Source organism: Artibeus jamaicensis, unplaced genomic scaffold (assembly GCF_021234435.1).
Source record: "Artibeus jamaicensis isolate MK-2021 breed Jamaican fruit bat unplaced genomic scaffold, CSHL_Jam_final scaffold_847, whole genome shotgun sequence".
Lineage (NCBI taxonomy): Eukaryota > Metazoa > Chordata > Mammalia > Chiroptera > Phyllostomidae > Artibeus > Artibeus jamaicensis.
Window position 1 is genome coordinate 19,514,822 of NW_026522057.1, and position 19,808 is coordinate 19,534,629.

The following is a 19,808-nucleotide window of genomic DNA, read 5'->3' on the forward strand; positions in this document are numbered from 1 at the left end:
CCTGAGTTTTCGAGGTAGGACAGCTCCGCAGCCCTGGGCCTGGGCCTGCGCCTGGCTGTGTTGAGTCAGCTGAGCACTGGCCTTTTGGTCCTTCCACGCAGGGCGTCACTGAGGGCTACAACGGCACCATCTTTGCCTACGGCCAGACAGGCAGCGGGAAGTCCTTCACCATGCAGGGCCTGCCGGACCCGCCCTCCCAGAGAGGCATCATCCCCAGGGCCTTTGAGCATGTTTTTGAGAGCGTCCAGGTACTCGAGGTCTGGAGGGAGGGGAAGGGCCTCCTGGAGGGAAGACGCAGGGCCGGGGCTTGGGGCCTGCAGGCTTCCCAGCCACTACCATGAGTGGTCCCGGAACACATCTGTCCGACTGCGCCATGCAATCAGAGTCTGAAAGGTGATGGGAGAAGGACTTAAAATTGAAAAAAGGATCCCCCACTGTTCCATGTTTTTCTCCTGCCATTTTTGTGTTTTAACATTTTGTTTGGAAACCATGACCTTGAGAAGTGGTTGTGATGATCAGCTTCCCTTTTTATTGAGCGGTTGCTACAGACCTAGCCTTGTGCAAAGCCCTTTATTATCCCACCCCGGCCCGAGAGGTAACTATCATCCCGGTGTTCGAGATGGGGAAGATGGGACTCGGAGCCCCTGTGGGCTGGGTCAAAACCAGTCACCCATTGTCCAGGCTGCTGGTAAGAAGTGCCCTGGAGACATTTGTGGCGATTCGCAGAGATTCCTGCAGCTGGGGAATGGCTAAGTGGGCGCTGGGATGCTGGTCAGCTGCAGAGGCCACTGCCTTTGCACCTGGGACTCACCTGGTGACCCACAGGAGAGAGTGCTGCCAGGGATCAGCCCAGGGCCAGTGCTTGGTCCAGGTCTCACCTGCGGCTTCACTTTACCTGAACAACGGGGAAGCCTCTCCCATTTCTTTTCCTCTGAGGCCTGTAGGGACAGCACTAGACAACAGCAACATGAGAATATGCCATTCTGGGAAGCCTGACCTCCCCCAAGCCCGAGTCGCCGTGATCTGGGTGCAGCGGGCTCAGATGGCAGGGGCAGGGCTGGCAGCAGGTGCTCAGGTGTCGACCTTTGCTCCCTCTGCCCATGCCCTGCAGTGCGCGGAGAATACCAAGTTCTTGGTCCGGGCCGCCTACCTGGAGATCTACAACGAAGATGTTCGTGACCTGCTGGGGGCGGACACCAAGCAGAAGCTGGAGGTGGGCGCAGACCTGGCGTAGGCAGGTGGGGGCTGGAGAAGAGGGAAGGTTGGCATCAGGTGGTGGTTTCTGAGAGATACGGGAAAGGTATCCTGAGGGCACAGGTGCTGGTTCAGACTACAGAGGGAATTGTGAACTCGAATTTGAGAGTATCCTCCGAGTCCATGACACAGGAGAGGGGTTAATGGGCCTACCTCTACTGCATGTGGGGGGCTGGACCTTTCCTGGGGTAATGCCACCTACATCTACTGAAATAGATGGGCTTTTGCAGTAGATATCATTTGAAGAAAGGGCTCCATTTCTAAGACATTATTTTGCAAATCTCTAAGAGCCTTCAAGCTGAAAAGAAGGTAATAACGGTTGTCATTGACTGAGAACGCACTGTTCACTGACTGCTTTACACACATTATCCCATTCAGTACAGTGACCTCGTCAGGCAGATACTACTTTCCCCGGTTTACTGGTGTGGGGAGGGCGGTTTAGAGAGGTTAATCAACTGGCCCAGGTCTCCCACAGAAGTAGGTGGCCGAACTTGGATTTCAACTCAGGTCTATCTGGCTTCCAAGGTCCTGAATGTCAAATATCCCATTTTACAGTTCCTGCTGGGCTTAAATTTGGGGACCTCATTTCCTTTGAAAAAGGGGTCTGCTGTGGGTGGGCCTGAGGACCAGTAATGTGACCTCACAGAGTCACCATGAGATTCAAGAGGGTAACGAAGGGGGCTTCGTGGCAGGTGCGCGGTGCCCGGCGAGCAGGCTATTTCAGGCCATGGGGGTTCTGAGAACGGCAGCGATATGACCGGCGGTTGCACAGTGGGAACCCAGCGGGGAGGAGTCGGGACTGATGGGCACGTGGTTGTCAATTGCCCTGAGCCTCCCAGGAGGCTAGAACCAGGACGAAAGAGCACCACAAGCACCTGGCTCGCGAGCAGGACGAGGTGCTTTGAGGGGCCTGTCCAGATGGGCAGGACTTGGCTGATCCCTTGGGGAGCCTGGCAGGCTCAAGTGACCTAGCAGGACTGGATAGTTGGTGGCGAGGCCACCAGGACCCTTGGACCTTCATTGTAATGTGAGGCTTTGATTACATGTCCTCCCTGGGACCCTTTAAATGCTGAGTGGGCCTGGTCAGGTCCCAGGAGGAGAGGCCAGTGGGGGCAGACGCTGGTGGCTGGTGCTTCTCGTCTGGCCAAACAACAAACCGGAGGTCCAAAAGGCCCATGACCAGTGTCAGAGGTTGGCCCACCTCCGTCGGAGTCAGAATGCCCGAGTTGGGGGAATGTCAGTCACTAATGAGCATCAGCCTGGGGTGTTGCTATGGAGATTCCCAGGTTACAGGTTGAAAACTAGTCTGGGAAAGAAGGTCACTGGGCCAGGAGGTCACAGAGTCAGGGTTGGACATTTTCTATGACCTGAACTGCTTAACTCTCCCCAGGCCACACACCTTGACAGACATGGGGTGGGGTGGGGTGGGAGCAGAACCCCTCCCAACCCTCGGGACGCTCCCTGTCCTCCAGACTGGGCGGGACACTGGAGTCCCTCGTGTGGGGGCGGGATGCCTCTCTGCTCAGCTGCAGCGCTTTCTACTTGCCTCCTAACCCCCCACTTGCCCTGTTTCACTTGAGGGCCTGTGAGTCCCACTCTGACTGGTGACCACTCCATGCCCCAGTGGGACAACTCAAGCTTCCAGGAGCCACTATTTTGAAAAACACATTTGTACCTGTCATGTCGTAAAAAATCCTTAAGAACATGAGCTGGAAAGATCCTTAGAGAGTTTCTAACCCAACCTTTTCCTGGTACAAGTGAAGAAACTGAGTCCTCTGGAGAGGAAGGGACTTAGCCAAGGTCACTGAGCAAACCACTAGTTGTTGTACCTGAACTTGTGCGATCTCAGTGGTCAGGTGCTTTCCTCCCAGTATCTGGGGGTCAGCTATATAGGAAACGCCTGGACAATAAGAAGGCAGAAATGAGGTTCCAGTTGAAGGAGGGACATGCTGATTCACTCATTCAACAAAAACTCACTGGGTGGCAGGCCACAGGCTGCAGCAGGTCCAGGCTGGTGTGAATTTCCTCCCCGTCCCTCTCCCTCCTCCCACCCAGACCAGCACCTGCCCCCACCCCTTCCTCTGCTTTCTCCTGAACACAGCAGTGCCTTGCGGTTCAGTGCAGGAGCCGCCACCGCCCACCTGCAGTCTTTCTCCCGTCTCCAGGAGCTGCAGCAGCTGACTCGCACCTCAGCCCCCAGACAGGATGGGGAAGGCACAGAGTGGCACCCACGTGTCAGTCCCTAAAGGCCAGCTTTCGGGATCAGGGTCCCCGGACCAACTCACACTGGGACAGCAGGGGACCCCCTCCCCTTCCTCAATACTCTGGCCCCTGGAACAGCTCAGTCAACCTGGCCCTGAGGGGCCGAGGGCTGGCACTCGCCCCAGCTGGGCCAGGGACCTCAGGTTTGGTGGGCCAGGCTGTCTGGGGGCTGCCAGTGCCAGATGCACTCCCAGGGTGTGCCGAGCTTCAGATGGGGTCAGACGGCCTCTCGTGTAAACCTCACAGCAGCCTTAGCAGGGGGCACTGTTCGTACCCTTTATTACAGACGGGGAAACTGAGGCTCACTGCACCTGGGTAAGACTAGCCTAAAGACAGTCAAGTAAAGGGTGGGGACCTGATGTGGATGCAAGCAGTCAGGCCACACGGCACAGCGTAGGGCCTGCCCCTTGGGAATCAGTTATTGGATCAGCTAAGGCCAGTGAGAGCTTTTGGGAAACACAGTTATTCCTCCCCCCCTCAAAACCATCAACCGTCATGGAACCCCGCTCAGCACTGGGCAGTGGAGGGGGGCCCTCAAGGGCCTCTCCTTTGGGCCTGGTACCTGGGGTCCCAGCAGAGTGTCAGCACCTGCTCCTCCAGGGGGCATTTCCTGGCTCTAGATCAGGATGGACATTTCCTTCCTGTGTGCCAGCCCCTGCCATGCCACATCCCTGATGGTTGTCATGGCAACTGTGTGGCCTCGTAGCCAGAGGAGCAGTTACCAAGGAACAGGGCACAACGGGTGGCTGGCACTCTGTGCCTCCCCAGCTCTGTGGTGGGTGGGGGTGGCAAGGTCAGGGAAGGGGTGGAGGGAGCCAGGGATCACGAGGTGGGGCGCAAGCTTTCCTGGGTCTAAACTTGGCGTGGGGGGCAACCTCTACATTCTGCTCATGAGAGATGGATTGTCCTCACCCTCTTCATGACCTGTGCTCACTGAGCCCCCTGCAAGGACTCCCCGAACTTTTAGCTCCCTTCTTGATCCTCATAGTAGTTGTGAGAAATAGGATTTATTATCCTCGTTTTGCAGATGAGGAAACCGAGGCCGAGAGAGGCAAATTGACTTCCCCAAGTAGCGAGTGACAGAAGCAGGTTTCCGTCCCTGGCCTGTCTGACTAAGTCGGAACGGTCTTCTTTCTGAAGCCCTGGGGCAGCCAGCTGCTCACTCACCCAGACCTACTATGTGCCAGGGAGCCTTTTAGGTTCTTCCAGGGAGTGTAGCAGTGATCAAAAACAGCCCCTCTTGGCCCAGCCAGTGTGGCTTGGTTGGTTGGGGCATCGTCCCCTGCATCAAAAGGTCGTGAGTTTGATTCCTGGTCGGGGCACATACCTAGGTTGTGGGTTCAGTTCCCAGTTGGGGTGCGTGTCACATGTGGGAGGCAACCAGTCGATGTTTCTCTCTTTCTGGAATCATTTTTTTTTTAAAGCTCTCAGGCACACAAGTGGGTGTGAATGAAGCCACCAAGTGCTGCTGAGGCATCCAGCTGGCTTCACCCCAGGCTCCGTGTGCAGGGCCTCCTGCTGCTGTTCTTTGTTCCTTCTTCATAGCTGCTTGAAGCTGCTTCATAGCTCCTTGACCTCCTAGGTCAAGGTCAGCCCCTTGTCATTTCAAGCTTTAGCTACTGCAGGATTCTCCATCCTTTCTCCAGTCCTTCCCTTTGGACCCTTCTACTGTCTGTGACCTCATTGATGCCCTGCCACTAATAACTGTGTGACCTTCAGCAAGCCACTTAACCCTTTAGGGCCATGGTTACTTACCCACACCATGAAGCCGAGTCCTCCAGGCTGGCTCTGGCTGTTTCCCTGCACTTCCGCAGAGAGGCCAAGCCTGTGCTCCCCTCCCCCCCCCCCCCACCGCAGTGCCGCAGGGGCCCAGCCCCGCCTGGTGCCCTGAAGCTGCCCAGAACAGAGCTTTGCATCCTCGGGTGGCTCTGACCAGCAGACAAGAGACTTTTGTCCTGTTCACTCTGCTCTTGCCAGAGTAGTTGTATTTCTTCTCACACTTGAAAAATATTGCATTTCACAGCTCTGTGTCAGCAACACAACTACTTGGCTGCCTGGAAAGTGAGGGGGGAGCAATCAGATAAATAATTCACTCACTGCCACTGCGCCGAGAGCCCGCTGGAGCGGTGGGCCATCAGGAGTTCTGGGCAGCACATGGCACCTCACCCACCACGACCCAAGGTTCCAGGGACATTCCCATGGCCCTGGAGCCTAGCAGAGAGGTACAGAGCTGCGTTGACAGGCAGAGAAGGAGCACTTGGAGCCCGTGGGTGACTGCAGTGGCAGCCCTGGGGAGCCAACACCTCCAAACCGAAAGGCACCTTCATAGTAGTGGGCACAACGGTGAGGACAGCAGCTGGCATCATGCAGCCCTTGCCACGTGCCAGGCACTGTGCTGAGCACTGTATGGGCGGGTCTGTTTACTGAGTCCTCGCCATCTCTTCAGGAGAGAGGTATCTCATACCCATTTTACAGATGGGGAAACTGAGGCTTACAGAGATTAAGTCCCACAGGGCCCCCAGGTCCCACAAAGCAACAGGCAGGGGTGGGCTTGAGGCTGGCTCCACCTGCAGCAAACTCTACCTCCTGGGGTATTTGGGGTGCTAATCAGGCCTGCAGGAGCACAAAGGTGGTCTGAGTGGGGCCCTTCCCTCTGGGACCCCTGGCCCACTGGTCCCTCCTGCACCTCCTGCCTGCAGCTGAAGGAGCACCCGGAGAGGGGCGTGTACGTGAAGGGGTTGTCCATGCACACAGTGCACAGCGTGGCCCAGTGTGAGCGCATCATGGAGACAGGCTGGAAGAACCGCTCGGTCGGCTACACACTGATGAACAAGGACTCCTCGCGCTCCCACTCCATCTTCACCATCAGCATCGAGATCTACGCTGTGGGTATGTGGAGCCGGACCAGATGGGGTGGAGGGGGCTGGGCCATCGGAGCCGGTTCCCGCTCCCAGTAGCCAAGGCAGTTCGCCTCCTGGAACCTCAGGGGCCCGTCTGTGCCTGGGAGAGACGCTGCAGCTGCCTGGAGGAAGCGCGAGAGCCCCCCCGCCCCCTTCTAGGACCCGTTTCTGGGGCAAACAGCCCGACAGCAGCAGTAGCAATGTTGGCGGCCCCCACCGGGCACTCACTGTGTGCTGTGCATGTTCTGTGCATGTAGTGCACCTGAACACGGGTGGGGGCTGCAGGACGGCGCGTCACCCAGGGCCCTCTCCAGACCCGTCCTCTGCCACGTGCCACAGTCAACTCCAGTTTTCCAGGGTCAAGAACCCCATGGTGAACGTCTTGGAGTTCAAAACCTTTTCTGCATTTAGAGTTGTTTCCTCAGGTTTGGCTCCCTGCAGCAGGGGGCAGAGACCTACCAAGGTGCCTTCACATTCTGCAAAGAGCTCCCCAGAAGGGCAGTTCCCGGTCTCTCCTTCCTCCTTCTCCTCCTCCTTTTACTCTTTCCTCTTCCTCCTCTTTTTCCTCCTCTTCTTCTCCTTTCTTCTTCTTTCTTCATTTCTGTTTGGTAATAGCCCAAAGAATCAAGCCCCTCCCGTGTCCAAGCCTGTCCTGGGCACCAGTCAAGTCTTTCATCGCTTCACTTCAGGTTCCCATGTTCTTGGGCAGAACTGGGCCATTTCTGGTTTCAGCCACCAGGGAGCGAAGGAGGAAGCCCCTGGCCCCACCCCCATCTCCTCTCATTTGGAACCGCCATTGTCCAGAGACCAAAAAACAGAAAAGAATGATTAACAGTGTTAAGAGCAACAAGCTCCCATTTAGCGAGCACTCACTAGGGCCAGGCACAGCCCCGAGCTCTTCCGACGCAGTCCGTTTCCGCAGACAACCCCCAGGGCGGGGCTTGGTCCCCACTTCACAGAGCGAGGCAGGGGCTCAGGGTCACGTGGAGTCAGGGTATTTCCCCGAGTTTCCCAGCTGCTGAGGGGTGGAAGCCACCTTGAACCCCCGCGGGTCTGTGTCTCCAAAATTTGTCCACTGAGTCCCTGCTACCAACTGGAAGGTGCCTGGCTCCTGTAACCCTTAGCGCTGGGGCCCTGTCCCAGGGCACAGCCCCCAGTCTCTGCAGGACAGGGCTCGTGCTCAGAGGAGAGGGTGGCCCTGTGAGAACGTGCCGCCAGTTCACTCTGCTCCTGCCGGCCGCCAGCTCCCCTGGGGAGCTCTTGTTAGTCCCATTTGGGTGATGGGAGAATTGAGGATCAGAGAGGTGCCTGGCTCTGCCAAGGTCACACCGCAAGGAGGAGGCAGGACTGGCTGGGGTGTTGAAAGCCAATGTTTTTGCATTAAAGGGCACGACTCCATGGTGACCCAGTCACATCCCCACACCCCCACCTTTGGCCTCATGAGAAATCTGTAGGCAGCCGCAGAGGTTTTCTGCTCTCATTGAATACTGCAGACCTCCTAGGCCCTGCTTCCTGGGGTCAGACAGCCTGGGGGCTGAGGCAAGTTAATAGCTGTGGGGCCTGTGGGCCCCGCTGAGCCTCAGTTTCCTGATCTGTAAGATGGGCACAGTAAGAGCATCTCCCTCAGGGGTGAAATGAGACCCCCAGTGGGGAGGGCGCACCTAGTGCCTGGTTGCTGACTGGCCCCCTTACCGCAGGGGGCTGTCTAAAGGCCCTCAGCCCACCGCCTGGTCTGTCTGCAGATGAGCGGGGCAAGGACCACCTCCGGGCAGGCAAGCTGAGCCTGGTGGACCTGGCGGGCAGTGAGCGGCAGTCCAAGACCGGTGCCACGGGGGAGCGGCTCAAGGAGGCCACCAAGATCAACCTGTCGCTGTCAGCGCTGGGCAACGTCATCTCGGCCCTGGTGGACGGGCGCTGTAAGCACATCCCCTACCGCGACTCGAAGCTGACGCGGCTGCTGCAGGACTCCCTGGGCGGCAACACCAAGACACTGATGGTGGCCTGCCTGTCACCCGCGGACAACAACTACGACGAGTCCCTCAGCACGCTGCGCTACGCCAACCGAGCCAAGAACATCAAGAACAAGCCACACATCAATGAGGACCCCAAGGACGCTCTGTTGCGCGAGTACCAGGAGGAGATCAAGAGGCTCAAGGCAATTCTGGCAGAGCAGATGGGCCCCAGCACCCTGTCAGGTGGGACCTCTCGGGAGGAGGTGGCAGGAAGGGCCCCTTAGCTGGCCGGCCTCCAGCTCGGCCTGGGAGATGTGGAGGTGCCGCCCCTGCCCTTTCTCTTCACAGGAGTATAGCTTTGGAACAGCAAGGGGTCCTGGTGGGTGACAGCCCAGACGGCGGCTGCCCGTCCTATCCCATCAGCTGGGGGGTGGGGCTCTGTCGCCTGCTCCCTTGTCACCCCCTTGTCTGCCTGCCGTCTCTGTGGCAGCATCGAATGCTGTGCTGCTCAGCAGCTGGGTGGCTCACCCCCCACGTCCCACCCCACTTGCAGACAGGCACCTTACGACAGCAGCACTTGTGCCCAGGCGATTGGCCTTCAGCTCGTCAGTGGAAACCTGTACCTAGAGTGCAGGTCTGCAAGCTTCTTGCAACTGAAGGACTTTTTTCTCATCTAAGAAAGCTTTGGGGAAGGGAGCACACAAAAGCCTGAGTCTTTCTGTCCATTCATCCAGCTTTCCACCCACCTTCCTCACGGCCCGTCCATTCTACACACACACCCATCCACCCCTACCCTTCCATCACCCCCCATCCATCCATCTATGCATCCACCCCCCCACCCATCCATCTACCTATCCACCCACTCCCCATCCATCCACCCCCCCACCCATCCATCTACCCATCTATCTATCCACCCACCCATCCATCCACCACCCATCCATCTACCCATCTATCTATCTGCCCACCCATCCATCCACCCCACCACCCATCCATCCATCTATTCACCCACCCCCCATTCATCCATCCACCCCCCACCCCACCTATCCATCCACCCCCCCACCCATCCGTCCACCCCCCCACCCATCCATCTACCCATCTATCTATCCACCCACCCATCCATCTGTCCACCACCCATCCATCTACCCATCTATCTGTCCACCCACCCATCCATCTGTCCACCACCCATCCATCCGCCCACCCATCCATCCACCCCACCACCCATCCATCCATCTATTCACCCACCCCCCATTCATCCATCCACCCCCCACCCCACCTATCCATCCACCCCACCCATCCATCCATCTATTCATCCACCCACCCACAACCGTCCATCCACGTCACCGAGTACCCTCTGTGTGGACCTGTGCCGGGCACTGGGGACACAGAGATGATTCAGATCCAGGCTTTCCCTCACGGGCACCTCGTCTCCTGACAGAGTGGGGGGGGGGGGGACATTCCGGCAGACCATTCTGTGGGACCTGGTAATTGAACAGAGTCTTGGGGATGACAGGTCTCCCTGTCAGGATGAGAGTGGCCACTGTGGGCAGAGATGCACAAGATAATAAGGTACGTTTGGGGAACCACAAATACTGGCACTTCTGCTGAGTAGGGTGGTGGGAGATGGCCAGGGGTGGGAGTGGCAATGGCCTTGGACACTGCGATGGGATTCCACTCTGGCAATCTGCTTTCCTCCTCTTTCTGTGCTTCCTCTCCCCTGACCCTCATCATCACACCCAAAGGTGGTAAGGAGAACCTAGAGGGGGAGATGGCGAGAGGTACCAGGAAGGAGTGGGGGCGGCCCTGCCAGTGGCTACCCAGACATGGCAGCCTCTGGGGCAGGGGCTGAAATGACCGGGGCAGGGCAGGGCAGAGGGCTGGGAGCTGAGCAGTCACAGCCGGTTTGTACCCCGGCTCCTCGGGCAGTCAGCTTAGCCCCTCTGCACCCCACGTTCCTCACCCATAACGTGAAGGCAGTGATAGCAGCACCTGCCTTGTGAGGCAGTTGGGAGGGTTGACACATGACCCACGCATGCGTGGGCTCAGCACAGAAGGCTCGTTAGCCGGCACGTGGTGCTTGCACTGTGTAGTCGGGCCTTAAACCAAGGGTCTGGCTCGAAGCCCCGTGCGTTCCCCCCACATGGTACTTACCGTGAGCAGGACGCCCTCTGCACCGCCCACACCCCCGAGCCCCTCTGGTTACTGGCGTGTTTCTCTCTTCCCCATAGAGCAGAACGTGGAAGGTGGTCTGTTTCCACTGGCCCCCATTGCTCTGTTTTCACTCTGTCCCCAGTCCAGGCAGGCGCTGCACCCCGTCCCACTGAGCCCGCCCTTGTCACGGGTGACCCCCTCCTGGCAGTTACATCCAGTGGGTTGTCGTCAGGCAGGCGTCGCCTTGTCCTCAGCATCTGTACTCAGCTGAGCCCCTCCCTTCTCCCTGAAACCCTTGCTTCCTGGACACTCTGTCCTGGTTCTCCCCCCACCTCTCTCTCCCCTCCCAGGAGGCCTCCCGCTCCCTGACCTAAGGCAGGGTTACCCCAGGGGAGCCCTCTGCCCCTCCTCCCTCACCCTAAATGTGGATTCTCGGGTCTCCTGGCTTTAAACACCATCTCCACTTGCATGGCTCTGACCCGTGGACGTCCAGCAGGGCTGTATAATTTGTGTCCGGGTCTTCGTTTTTAAAGGTGGATGGATGGTTATACGGAGAGATCGGTGCCATTGAAAGAGAAGTTTAATGTCACAGTCGCCCTAGAAATGAGAGGCACGCACGCCCTGCAGGGATGCAGGGGCGGCGCCTGTGCGGGTGGGAGGGAGAGGAAGGGATAGCCTGGGCCAGGGCAGGACAGATGGCTCAGGATGGGCTAGTCTGGATCATTCTGGAAGGTTTGGGGCACAGGGGCTGTCCCTGCTTGCCTGGCACCTGGCTCTGGGGGCATGTCACTCTGCTCCAGCCATGTTGGCCTCCTGGCTGCTCCTGGGACCGTCCAGGCCCCTGCCTACTCAGGACCTCTGCCCTCCCTGCTCCCTTCTCGGTCCCCAGGACCTCTGCCCTTCCCGTCTCTGCCCCTCACTTCCTCAGATCCCTGCTATCCTCTGACCTGGTCTAGGAGGTCACCCCCTTCCCCACTGTTTAAATTGCAGCCCCCCCCCCCCCCCCCCCCAGTTCTTACTCCTGGGCATCCTCCCTGCTTTCTGTCTCTCCTTAGAACTTACCACCTTGTAAACACGTCATGCGTTTGCATGTTTATTTTGTTTGCCTTTCCACCCCAACTGACAACTCAGCTCGTGGGGGTGGGGCTTTGTCTGTTTTGTTCAATGCAGCATTTCCAGTGCCTAGTACTCAAGAAATATTTCTTCTATTTTTAAAAGTATGTTTTATTGATTATGCTATTACAGGTGTCCCAATTTTCCCTTTTACCCCCCTCCGCTGGGTACCCCCTTCCCTCCAGCAGTCCCCCCCTTAGTTCATGTCCATGGGTCGTGCATACAAGTTCTTTGGCTTCTCCTTTTCCTATACCCCCTTCCCTCCAGCAGTCCCCCCCTTAGTTCATGTCCATGGGTCGTGCATACAAGTTCTTTGGCTTCTCCTTTTCCTATACTATTCTTCACCTCCCCCTCTCTATTCTGTACCTACCAATTATGCTTCTTCACCCCTGCACCCTTTCCCCCATTCTCTCTCTTCTCCCTCCCAGCTGACAACCCTCCAAATGATCCCTATATCTTTGATTCCATTCCTGTTCTGATTGTTTGCGTAGTTTGTGTTTTAGATTCAGTTGTTGATAGTTGTGAATTTGTTGCCATTTTAATGTTCATAGTTTTGATCTTTTTTTTTTAAGATTTTTACTTTCAGAGAGAGGGGAAGGGAAGGAGAAAGAGAGGGATAGAAACATCAGTGTGGTGCCTCTCACATGCCCCCCCCCCCCCCCGCCCCACTGGGGACTGGCCTACAACAGGCATGTGCCCTGACTGGGAATTGAACCAGTGACCCTTTGATTTGCAGGCCCGTGCTCAATCCACTGAGCTACGCCAGCCAGGGCTGATCTTCTTTCTTAAATAAGTCCCTTTAACATTTCATATAATAAGGGCTTGGTGATGATGAACTCCTTGTCTGGGAAGCTTTACCTTGTCTGGGAAGCACTTTATCTGCCCTTCCATTCTAAACAATAGGTTTGTTGGGTAGGGTAATCTTAGATGTAGGTCCTCGCTTTTCATCACTTTGAATACTTCTTGCCAGTCCCTTCTTGCCTGCAAAGTTTCTGTTGAGAAATCAGCTGACAGTCTGACGGGAACTCCTTTGTAGGCAACTGTCTGCTTTTCTTTTGCTGCCTTTAAGAGTCTCTCTTTATCTTGAAGCTTTGGCATTTTAATTATGATGTGTCTCAGTGTGGTCCTCTTTGGGCCTAACTTTTTGGGACTCTCTGTGCTTCCTGGACTTCTATGTCTATTTCCTTTGCAAATTGGGGAAGTTTTCTTTCATTATTTTTTTAAATAAGTTTTACAGTTTTTTTGCTCTTCCTCTTTTCCTTCTGGCATCCCTATGATTTGGATGATGTTACATTTGAAGTTCTCCCAGAGGCTTCTTACACTATCCTCATTTTTTTTTTGGACGATTTTTTCTTCTTGCTGCTCTGGTTGAATGCTTATTTCTTTCTTGTGTTCCAAATCACTGACTTGAACCCTGGCTTCGTCCCCTCCACTGTCAGTTCCCTGTAGATTTTTCTTTATTTCACTTAATGCAAACTTCATTTCTTCCTGGGTCCTTTTTATGCCATTGCTGTGTTCAAGGGGTTCTTTGAGCATCCTGATAAAAGTGTTTTGAGCTCTTCATCTGATACATTGGTTACCTCTGTTTTGTTTAGTTCTTTTTGGGGGGTTTCATTCTGTCCTTTCATTTGGGCCATATTTCTTTGTCTCCTCAATTTGGCAGCCTCCCGGTGTTTGTTTCTGTGTATTAGGTAGAGCTACCTTGACTCCCTGTCTTAGTAGCGTGGCCTATTGTAGAAAAGGCACCTGTAAATTGTGTGGGGCAGGCCTTAGGTAACAGCATAAGGCGGGGCAACCTGCTTCACCACTTTGTGGCTCTGTGTGAGGGGAGGACTCGGAGAGGGGACAGTGCTGCTGCCTGGTTTCTGAAGGTTTGCCCGGCACTTGCCCTGTTTCCAGTCACCTCACCTACTCCCTGTATGTGACTGGTGCCCTCCCAGCTATTGTCCTGGTGCTGAATCCCAGAGTGGGTGGGTGTGCACACGTTCCTAAAAGTGTGTGGGCCCTTTAAGCAGAGTCTCCTGCATATCCTCCCATCTCTTCCTCAGTCCCAACCCCCACTGGTTTTTACAGCCAGAAGTTATGGGAATTTAGCTTCCTGGCACTGAAACTCTGGGCTGTGTGGTCTGGCCTGGGATCACTGGCTCCCAAGGTGTCCGTCCTCATTTTTACCCACCAGGTGTGAATGTTGGACTGCCCTCTCTGCCCCTGCTGCCATCTCTCTGTGCCACACTGTGTCTCCTCGCCCCTCGCCTGTCTCTGGCCCCTGCAGCCCGTCTGGATGAATGCGGCTTCTTTAAATCCTTCATTGTCAGGCTTCCGTACAGTTCAATTTTCTGACCATTCTGGGTGTTATTTGTTTCAAGGTTTAGTTGTAATTCTCTCTGTGGTTGTGCAAAGAATGTCCACCTATGCCTCCCTCTTGACCAGAAGCCCCCCAAAATATTTCTTCTCTTTTCTTTTTTTTTTAAACCTCATTGTGTGGTTGCTTCTCACATGCCCCCTACTGGGGACTTGGCCCACAGTGCAGGCATGTGCCCTGACTAGGAATCAAACCAGCGACCCTTTGGTTCACAGGCCAGCACTCAAACCACTAAGCCATACCATCCAGGGCCAAAATATTTCTTAAATGACTGGGTAAATTAACTCTTTACCTAGAGATGTGCTTTAAATAAGTTCAACACTTTATAGTCTTTTTGAATGAGCATGTGGCTGTCTTTATGGATTGCTGCCTAATTCCTGAAACAGTGTCCCCCTCGGCCACAGCCCCTCATTTCTGTTTTCCTCCCAGCCCTGCTAACCAGTCAGGTGCTTCTGCACCCTGTCAAGCTTGAGGAGAAGCCGCTGCCCCCGCCTGTGACCCAGCACGACACGGAGGCTGAGAAGCAGCTGATCCGGGAGGTGAGACCTGGAGCAGGTGGGAGAATGGGTGGGCCAGTGGGGCCTGGTGGGCGACAATCTCCAGAGCGGCGGCATTCCCCCAACCATCGCCTTGGGGCTGGAACTGCAATCCCCCTTGTGGAGCTCCGGAAGCTGGGGCTCGGTGAGGTGTCATGACTGGCCCAAGGTCATACAGCTGAGGGGAGTCGGAGCTGGGACTGGAACTCGGGTCCCTGACTCTGGAGTCCAGTGCATCCGGGTCAGAAGGGGTTGCGGAGGCGTCCACAGGCACACGGTCGCTCGCTTCTCAGCACTGCCAGAAGGGGTGGCAGTCGATTGGTGGAAGCGGAGAAGGCATTCCTCTTGGTAGAATTGGCCTGTGTGAAGGCGAGAGGATCAGAGCGCAAGGAGTTGGTCCCCTCAGCAGGTGCCCAGGAGCTTGGGCTGAGAGCAGGGCAGCTGGGGTGGGCAGTGTGGGGCCCCTCGGTGCCTGTTTGACAGCGGATAAGTGGCCTGTTGGCTTCCCAGAAGAAGCTGTCACCGTGCCCTCCTCCCACACGTGGGCCCCAGGGTCCCTGGGAACCAGCAGGGCAGGCGGCTCCCTGACCCACAGATGCAGAGCTGATCCCCAGAAGGGCCCTCGACTCAGCTGCATGAGGCAGAGCCTCCTAACGACTGGTCCGCACCCCGGGCTCTGTTGGCTTTCCCTGCCCTTTAAAGGCCGCATTCCGAGACCTGAGCACGTGGTAGGGATTGAGTTCTGATAGGCCCTTCAGGGCTCTGGCTCTTTCTTGGTGGAGAACCTAATGGCAGCAGGGACAGCTCTGCAGGGACTGGGGCCTGGACGTGTCTGCTGCCAGGCCTCTGCCACTCAACTATGACCTCAGGTGGGACCAGCCTGAGGCCCCTGGGGGCCCTGGTCTGGCTCTGGGGGCCTGGGGCCCAGCCTCTGGGGGCAGACCAGGTAAGGCCTGGAGGCCTCAGTCCTGTGGGCTAGAGGGCTGGGAGGACCGTACCTGCAAGTGCCCACGCACTGCCCGTGACAGGCAGAGGCTGTCCAGGCAGTGGCTCAGCAGGGGCCCTGTGAAGGTTCTGGGAGCTCAGCTGCTCCGTCTGCCTTTTCCCTGGCGGGAGCTCCTGGGCAGGGTGAGGCGGGGGCCCTTGAGGATGGCTGAGCCCACGCCCACAGAATGAGAGGAATCAAACCTTAGGGGTTCAGAGTGGGTTTGGGAATTACAGAGCAACAGGAGTCATCTGTCACACAGCAGTAGGGGTGGGAAGGGTTGGCCCGCAGCGGGGCTGGAAGCTTCCTCCCCAGGGACGACCCATTGGGTGGACAGGCACCGCCCCCTAGTGGTCACCACGGAGAAGAGCTGCTGAGCGGGCTGGAGGGTCTTTCTGCTCTGGGAATGGGCGGGTCGCCCGCCTCCTCCCCGTGGGCAGCCCAGCAGACCTGCATGGGAGCACTGCTGCCTTAGGCCACCACCACCGAGTGTCTTTTCTCACGCTCGAGTTTATTCTGTGAGCCGCACTTGGAGGAAGGGTCGAGGGTGTCTGTCCTCTCTCCCTCCCATTCCAGAACCAGTCAGGACACTCAGGAGAAGGGAGGTGGCCCTGTGTGGAGTGGAAAGAGTGCTGGGCCAGGAATGGACTCAGCCCTGAGCTGGGGTTGGGGGTGACTGTAGGCTTCAGTCTCCCAGCCGGATGGGGCGGGATTTGAACTGGAAGATGCCTAGGATCCGCCCAGCTTTTACGTTCTGCAAGGCCAGATCTTACTGGCGCTGTGCCCTCCGGCAGGTTGTGTGCGCTCTCTGAGCCTCCTTCTCGTCTCCAGGGTGGGTACAGTGGCAGCTCCCCTGCTGCTGTAAGAGGGGCCCCATCGTTGGGGTTTGCAACCTCCTAGCCCCATCCAGCCACCCACCAGCGTATTCTGAGCACTGACTGGGCACTGCAGCCGGAGGCGCAGGAGGGGCTGAGGAAGAGTTTCGTTGCTTCCAGTATCGGAAGTAACAGAGCAGGTCTTGTAACTTGCTGGGAATGATGGTCCAGAGCCGAGGGAGGAGTCCCTAGTGTAGGAGGGGGGTGGGGACAGAAAGAGCAAAGGCCACAGGTGGGTGGCCCAGCCTCAGATGCTTCACTGCTCGCTGTCACAAGAGAGGATGCCAAGCTCTGGGCGGGTGAGCCTGCAGGTGGAGGAGACGGTGTGGCCCTGGGAGGGTGGGGAGGTTGCTGTGCTGGCTTCAGTGTCTCTGTGAAGGGTGAGGCAGGAAGCGAGGGTGGGGTGAATGGAAGGATGGGGGTGAGGACCGTTTGGTTAAAACACGTTTTTGAGGAAAGGTGATCATGATATTCTGCTGGGTGAGAAAATAGACGACACAAATACACGTGTTACAGTATCAACGCTTAAAAACACATAGAGTTCAGAAGGGCCTTCACCAGCCATAAATGTCCTAGGTTTGGGTAGGTAATTTTAATTCTGTTGTTTTGGTTTATTTGTATTTTCCGGATTGCTTGAATGGCATTACGCCTGCCCCCGCCCCCAGGAGTACGAGGAGCGCCTGGCCCGGCTGCGGGCCGACTACGAGGCAGAGCAGGAGTCCCGGGCCCGGCTGGAGGAGGACATCACTGCCATGCGCAACTCCTACGACGTGAAACTGTCCACGCTGGAGGAGAGCCTGCGTAAGGAGACAGGTGGGCGCCCAGCTGGGGCTGTCGGGCTGCCGGGGGAGGCAGCCGGCTTCCCTCCTCATTTTACTGACCAACATGTGTGGAGCACTGTGTACGCACCAGGGTCAGTTCTGTTTACTCCTCACAGCAGCCCAGTGAGGTAGGTACCACAATCCCTCTCATTTCATAAATGATGCACGTGAGGCACAGAGAGGGTAAGTGGCTTGGCCCAGGTCACACAGCAGGTAAAGTGGAGCCAGAACTAGAACCCAGACAGCCTGACCCAGAGCCAGCGTTCTCACCGACAGCACCGCATCGTGCTGCCTTGGCCAACTCAGGGTTGTAACGTATTCCCCGGGTTCCACAGGCAAGTCCTTTTGCAGAGTTTCTGCGTTTTCTACAGTTGCCTCTCACTTTTGAGTCCGTCTGTTACCACATCCCATCGTAAGTATTCAATCTTTAGTAAGAACTGTACTCTTCCTGGAAGTATTTATCTTCTTTTTGACATTCTAGAATGTTCTGCCCATCACTATTGTTCAAACACACGCTACCAGGCAGCACAGACTTCCTGGTACTCACCCAAACACTAAAATCTGTCTGGTAATGAGGATACTGTTGGGCATCATCGGTAGCATTCGTTGGGCATTCATTGCCATGTGCCCGGCACTGGGTAGGTGCTTCCACCGGGCTCCTGAGGGAGCCGGGACCTGTGGAAGCCCCGTGTTGCAAGCGTGTACACCGAGGCTTAGAGGGGCGGGGCAGGGCACTGAGCTGGGGGGCGTGCGGAACGTCTCAGGGGAGCCCAGGACACATGTGACAGATGGGGATCGGATGGGATTTGGGGGAGATGGTCCGACACCCACGATCTGGGAGCACCAGGGGCGTCTGCGTGGTCACAGTCCCGTCAGACTGGCAGGAAGGTGCCGCTCGGTGCAGACCCAGAGGAGGCGGGGAGGGGCAGGTTCCAGCGTTTTCTGTCCTTCAGCGTGCTCACCCTGTCCAGTCAGCATGTTAGTTCTCGGAGTGATTTTATTTGTCCCCTCTGACATTCATCTGCTGTGTTCATTGAACTCCTGTGGGCCTTGCATTTCCACCCCATGCGTGGACAAGAGCTGCGAGCCGGACACTGTAATGGGCACCCCCTGGGGTCTTGGGGGTAAAAATCTGCTTCTCAGCCTTGGAGGCAGTGAGACCCACCGGCTTTCTTGTTACAAGCAGCCCCAAGGCAGGGCAAAGAGCCACACTCGGAACAGCTGGGGGGTCAGAGAGCAGGTTGGGAGGCCTCCTGGGGGAGCTGGAAGGAGATGGATTGAGTTCCAATGGGGGAGGGGGGAGGGGCAGAGACAGGAACCCGCGTCTGGGGGGTTGGGAGGCTCTGACTCTTCAGGTGGTTTCTTGGAAACGGTGGGTTCGGGACCAGCTTCCAGGAAAGGTTCCCCACATTCTAACCTTCGAAGAGCTGAAGGAAGCTCTCCATCCGCAGAGGCTGTCCTGAAGGCAGAAGTCCTCTACAAGGCCGACGTCACGTCCAGGGCCGAGTTTGCCAGCCTGTCGGAGTCCTCGCCCGTTTTCCAGTACGAGGCAGCTGTGAAACCTGAGGTCTGCTCCGCCGCCGGCTCGCCCCTCGGCCAGGGTGGCTCCAAGCCTGGGCTTCCTTCCCGGACGGACTGTCTGCCCAGGGCAGAGGCCTCCCGGTCTGAGATTTCTCTGGGGTCTGATGAGTCGTCCACACTCGAAGAGACCTCCATATCCGAGGCCTTCCCTGGGTTCAAGGAGCCCTCCAACCTGGAGCTGTCCTCTGTGCCTGAGGTGGAGGCCAAGGGCACATACTTCCTGGGGGAGGAGCCCTTCCTGCAGGAAGAGGAGCCCCAGCTGATGCCCCTGAAGCTGCTGCCAGGCCTGCACGACCCATTTGCCGAGGTGGAAGCCAAGCTGGCCCTGCTTTCCTCCACCGTGGCCCGGGTGGACGTGGCCCGGGCAGACGCACCCCGGGAGGACGCAGCCAAGGTCCCCGTGCAGGTAGCTGGTGTCATGAGGATTCCAGGCAGAAATGGAGCAGACAGAGCTCGGCTGGGGGCACGGGGGTCACTGGGCATGCACAGATGTCTCGCCTCTGTGGCACCAGGTCCGACTCCGCCATCTCTTGGCCGTGGTCAGTGGCCAGCTCAGGGCACCGCTGTTCGGGGGCCTGGGAAAGAGAAGCTTTGTGTCTTGCTCTGTGAATCAGTAGGACGGTTGGGATGGAGATCCACCTGTCCTGCTGACGGAGGGTCACCTGCAGGAGACTTTGCTGAGTTGCCATGGTTACACTGACCTTCCTGGACTTAGGGAGCGGGAAGAGGCCGTGGTCAGCCCTGTTGCTCCCACAGGCTCAGAGCAGGGAGCCGGCCTGGGGGGCTGCGGGGACCCAGCCACCTTTCAGGGGCCACCCGAGCATCCCGCCCCACTGCTCCTCCTCCACCTGCCCCATGTCAGTCTTCTCACCTTTCAACCCCCTTTTTTATGTTGAACATCTTTTTCCCTTTTTCTTTCCTTTGTTCCTCTCCTCCCTTTGCTTTTTTCGCCCTTTCTTTCCATGGTGTGTTTGTGTGGCGTGGTGTGGTGTGTAGTGTGTGTGATGAGGTGTGGTGTG

At 56.9% G+C, this 19,808-nt stretch overlaps 1 protein-coding gene across 1 annotated transcript in view; it reads left to right on the plus strand.

The window, feature by feature from the left end:
• Nucleotides 1-19,808, plus strand: part of KIF17 (kinesin family member 17) — a 36,660-nt gene that overhangs the window by 4,231 nt on the left and 12,621 nt on the right. The window contains exons 2-8 of the mRNA XM_037140065.2: nucleotides 102-248; nucleotides 1,112-1,213; nucleotides 6,216-6,405; nucleotides 8,159-8,611; nucleotides 14,421-14,530; nucleotides 17,053-17,200; nucleotides 18,660-19,195. Coding sequence (XP_036995960.2) covers nucleotides 102-248; nucleotides 1,112-1,213; nucleotides 6,216-6,405; nucleotides 8,159-8,611; nucleotides 14,421-14,530; nucleotides 17,053-17,200; nucleotides 18,660-19,195 — 1,686 coding nt within the window. The remainder of the gene's footprint in view (nucleotides 1-101; nucleotides 249-1,111; nucleotides 1,214-6,215; nucleotides 6,406-8,158; nucleotides 8,612-14,420; nucleotides 14,531-17,052; nucleotides 17,201-18,659; nucleotides 19,196-19,808) is intronic.